We start from the raw sequence: 4,317 nt of genomic DNA, 5'->3' as shown, positions 1-4,317 counted from the left end.
TCCAAAGCAGCTAACTCATTTGTTACAGTGATCAGGTAAGAGCAGCCAACAGGTGACTGGCAGTTAATCCCCGATCTGGTCATTATACATTTTCAATTCAAAGTATTCACTATAGAGGTCAAGCTAATGCAAGTGTTACAGCCATATTTCCATCATGCATCACTGTCAATAACAGACAAGTTGAATGATAAGAGCTTTACCTCTCCAGAGGCTGACTAATGACTGCAGTCTGTACATCAGTATCAACTGTCAGCATAATGTCGCTCTTCATTCAGGAATCCAAAACAAAAATCAATTGTGTCTTTAGCACCTATGTCTAGAGACCAAATTTGGCCAGGAAAAAAATTAAAAAATAAAAATACTCAAGGTACATCAAAACTTTGATTTAGTGAGTCAAAATCACAAGATCCTAATTTATCATATAATAAGTCAGTTAGTCAGAATTTTGTATTTCATAGTTTTCACAAACTTTGTTCAAACTATTTACATAGTATAATTTTGAATCCATATCCCATAATTTAGTTTTAGTGAGTCATATTTACTTTGTGTTGATAACTGTCATATCTCAGAAATGGCGTTTCTGAAATTTTGACCTGTCAGAATGTGTATATTCACTGTTATGCTGGTGTAGATTGGTAACTTAAATTTTAATTTAATGAGTCATAATTTTGACATAGTATGTCAATATTTTCACATAGTAACACATAATTCTGAATTCTAATAATTTTGACCTCGTTTAAATTTGTATTTCATCCCTTCATTTTGAATTACTGAGTGAAAAGTTTGAATTACCATGACCAGGATTTTTTTTTCCTGGTGGTAATGGGCCTCCATACATAAGAAACTTAATTTAACTAAATGTACCAAAGATGCTTATTGTATTAGAGTTAAATAAAGATTTTGCTTAAATTAAACAGGCAGTTGATGTTTTTGATATTGCCATCAAGAGAAATTGCTGATGCTGATTTGTGGTTGCATTAGATTAAAAAAATAAATAAATAAAGAGAAAACAAAAGCTAGTTAGCATCATCACACATACAGTTTATACTACTAGTAGTAAGCTGTATGGAGTACTACTAGCCTAGTACTACTAGCCTAAGTATGGAGTATTTGACATTAATGACTGAATCTATTTTATTTAATATGATCTAATTTGATATAATGATTGATGCAAAATGTGCAAATATAAAAACGAGGCAAAAACCAGGGCTAAACTTGACACTAATGAAGAAATGTCTTATAGATTGTTTAGTAAAAAGCTAATTTTTTAATGCTTTTATCTATAAGTTGAGGTTTATGAAAGACAAAAACACTTGAATGTAATGCACACGTGAAGCATTTTATGACATCACATTCTGTGAGATCACATTCTATGACATCACATTCTATGACATCACATTCTATGACATCACATGATGTGTATGCCTTTGATGTCTATGACATCAGACATTACATCACAGTCTTTGGACGGCCAAGTTATCAAGTTAGTGCAGAATCTTGGTTTCTACAGACCAAAACCATATTGTGAAGCCAAGATGGCGACAGCACAAGACCAGAGAGTTGTTCAACCCAAGATCAAGATAGACTACATGGCAAGCAAGCAAAACACAAGGCCGGAGTACGGCACAAGACAAAGCAGGGACTTTGTGAACACAAGGCCGGAGTACGGCACAAGACAAGGCAGGGAGTTTGTGAACACAAGGCTGGAGTACGGCACAAGACAAGGCAGGGACTTTGCTAACACAAGGCCAGAGTACGACACAAGAGGAAACAGGGACTTTGCTAACACAAGGCCGGAGAACGGCACAAGACAAGGCAGGGACTTTGCTAACACAAGGCCGGAGTACGGCACAAGACAAGGCAGGGACTTTGCTTACACAAGGCCAGAGTACGACACCAGAGGAAACAGGGACTTTGCTAACACAAGGCCGGAGTACGACACAAGAGAAGGCAGGGACTTTGCAGGGACTTTGCATTGTCAGTACAAGCCTACACCCAGCATGGGCCAAATCAGACCTAATCTCTGGGATGAAAATGCTGCTCTCAAAGCCCAGCTAAAACATTCTCAGTTAGAGGAGCAACAGTGTCATCACAAATATGTAGCTGCTGAGAAAAAGGCCTCAGATTTGAAGACCCAGCTGGGGGAACTTCACAGGAAATACTCCAACACTGCTGCAGCAGATGAGAAAACCATTAAAGAGCTCAAACACCAGCTTGAACTAGCTTGCAGCTTAGAGACTAAGTCTTTTATGGACGGGATCCTTAAGCTCAAACTTGAGCTTAGCGAGGCTCGCAATGAGCAGATCAATTCTTCCGACAGGCAGATTCAATGCAACTCTGCTGCAGAGTGGTGTGAGGAGCCACCAGCCTGGAGCACGAAGGCCTCCCAGACAGACCTGGAGGACCAGACAACTGGGGATGAAAGGCTAAGTACAGAGGAGCTCCAGCAGAAGCTCCAAAAGGCCCAGCAAGACCTAGAAGAGCAGGCCGCTCAACACAGCAAGGAACAAGAGGCTCTCCGCTGTGAGACTGAAGATCTCAGAGCAAAACTCTGCACTGTTGAGACCCTCAAAGAGAAAAACGTTGTGAAGGCTCTGGAACTGGAGATGGAGATACAGTCAATCAAAATATCCTTTGCGGAACAGCTAGAGCAGCAACAAATAGAAAACAAAAAAGTTCTGGCTGCACTGACAAAAGCAGAGGAGGAGAAGACGTCTCTCCAAAAGACTCTGAAAGTAAAGCAGGAGGAGTGGTCTCAGGCAGGAGCCGACATGGAAACCAGGCTGGTTAAACTCGAGTCCATGATGAGCACACTGTTGGAGGAAAAGGCCAAGATGAAGAAGAAGAGCTGGCTGGTCAGGCTCTTCGGCAGCAGGATAACGAAAGCGTAAACTGCACTGCAGACACACTTGGTTAAGACTTGTTAACATGTCTGCTGACATGTCTGTTGACTTGATTCTGCATATTACAAATACCAGCAAGACCTAGAAGAGCAGGCCGCTCAACACAGCAAGGAACAAGAGACTCTCCGCTGTGAGACTGAAGATCTCAGAGCAAAACTCTGCACTGTTGAGACCCTCAAAGAGAAAAACGTTGTGAAGGCTCTGGAACTGGAGATGGAGATACAGTCAATCAAAATATCCTTTGCGGAACAGCTAGAGCAGCAACAAATAGAAAACAAAAAAGTTCTGGCTGCACTGACAAAAGCAGAGGAGGAGAAGACGTCTCTCCAAAAGACTCTGAAAGTAAAGCAGGAGGAGTGGTCTCAGGCAGGAGCCGACATGGAAACTAGGCTGGTTAAACTCGAGTCCATGATGAGCACACTGTTGGAGGAAAAGGCCAAGATGAAGAAGAAGAGCTGGCTGGTCCGGCTCTTCGGCAGCAGGATAAAGAAAGCGGAACCTGCACTATAGACACACTTGGTTAAGACTTGTTAACGTGTCTGCTGTGAAAATCATCTGTTGACTTGATTCTGCATATTAGGAAAAAATTAATCAAGAACAATGGTAATACGAAAGTAATACTAAAACAATACTAAAATCATCATCATAATAACAATAATCATAATAGGAAAAAAATATTAGAAAAATATACAAAAAGAATAATGATATTACTAAAGTAATAATCATCATCATCACCACCACCACCACCACCACCACCATCACCATCATCATCATCATCATCATCAATCACAATAATAAGCATAATAATAATAAATAATACAATTGGAATAATATTACACAGTTTGAATCCTGTGGAGTTTTCTTACTTCTCCTTACTGTTGTCTGGGATGTAAACAGTTTCAAATATGAATACAGAAGCTCAAATATTTTGCCATGAGCAGATGATGACCCTTTTTAAGTTGAATTTACTTTTCAGGATACATTGATGATCCAGTTATCATCATGTTTCTGTGCATAATAGTTTGCAATTTTACATGGTATCACAGTGATCCATACAATTTACATCTAACAGTCAATACAACCAGAGTGACTCTTTTCAACTAAAAAACTATCTTCAGCTGCCATTTCTGGGGTTTCTGCCTCTTGCATCTTACTATGTTATGTTAGAAAATCTCATTTCTATCCATGCTACGTGACGAAAGTTTCCACTGTGGCTGAGATGTGAAAACTTTATCGCATTCATTACCAACACAGATATACAGGACCGGCTTTTTAGCACATGCTTGCTGAATTATGGCTGCATTGCTTGAGCCACTTCAGAGACAAGTCATGTTTCAGTCATGAGGAGTTGTCAAGATTTGCCTCATAATTCTGATGTGGCTCCATTGTATAATATAGGTCCTTAACCCACAAA

General features: G+C 39.7%; 1 protein-coding gene across 3 annotated transcripts; it reads left to right on the top strand.

The window, feature by feature from the left end:
• Window positions 1-1,418: 1,418 nt before the first annotated feature.
• On the top strand, window positions 1,419-3,428 carry LOC121892255 (synaptonemal complex protein 1-like). Of its 3 annotated transcripts, none has more exons than XM_042405183.1 (2): window positions 1,419-1,612; window positions 1,658-3,428. In XM_042405183.1, exons 1-2 carry the CDS (start codon window positions 1,422-1,424, stop codon window positions 2,889-2,891), a joined length of 1,425 nt encoding a protein of 474 aa, XP_042261117.1. In that variant the 5' UTR covers window positions 1,419-1,421; the 3' UTR covers window positions 2,892-3,428. The 3 variants fall into 3 exon arrangements, with proteins under 3 accessions (XP_042261117.1, XP_042261118.1, XP_042261119.1); XM_042405184.1 differs by having other exon boundaries at window positions 1,419-1,747; window positions 1,793-3,428; XM_042405185.1 differs by having other exon boundaries at window positions 1,419-1,792; window positions 1,928-3,428.
• Window positions 3,429-4,317: the final 889 nt, after the last annotated feature.

Source organism: Thunnus maccoyii, chromosome 24 (genome assembly GCF_910596095.1).
Source record: "Thunnus maccoyii chromosome 24, fThuMac1.1, whole genome shotgun sequence".
NCBI lineage: Eukaryota > Metazoa > Chordata > Actinopteri > Scombriformes > Scombridae > Thunnus > Thunnus maccoyii.
The sequence above is the reverse complement of the archived record's forward strand: the minus strand, read 5'-3'. Positions and strand labels throughout refer to the sequence as shown.

Bases quoted from the DNA above. Each gene is read 5' to 3' on its own strand.
- LOC121892255 (XM_042405183.1), top strand. From the start codon at position 1,422: ATGCCTTTGATGTCTATGACATCAGACATTACATCACAGTCTTTGGAC. The intron at 1,613-1,657 runs GCCGGAGTACGG...TGTGAACACAAG, and splicing joins GCAAGCAAGCAAAACACAAG to GCCGGAGTACGGCACAAGAC.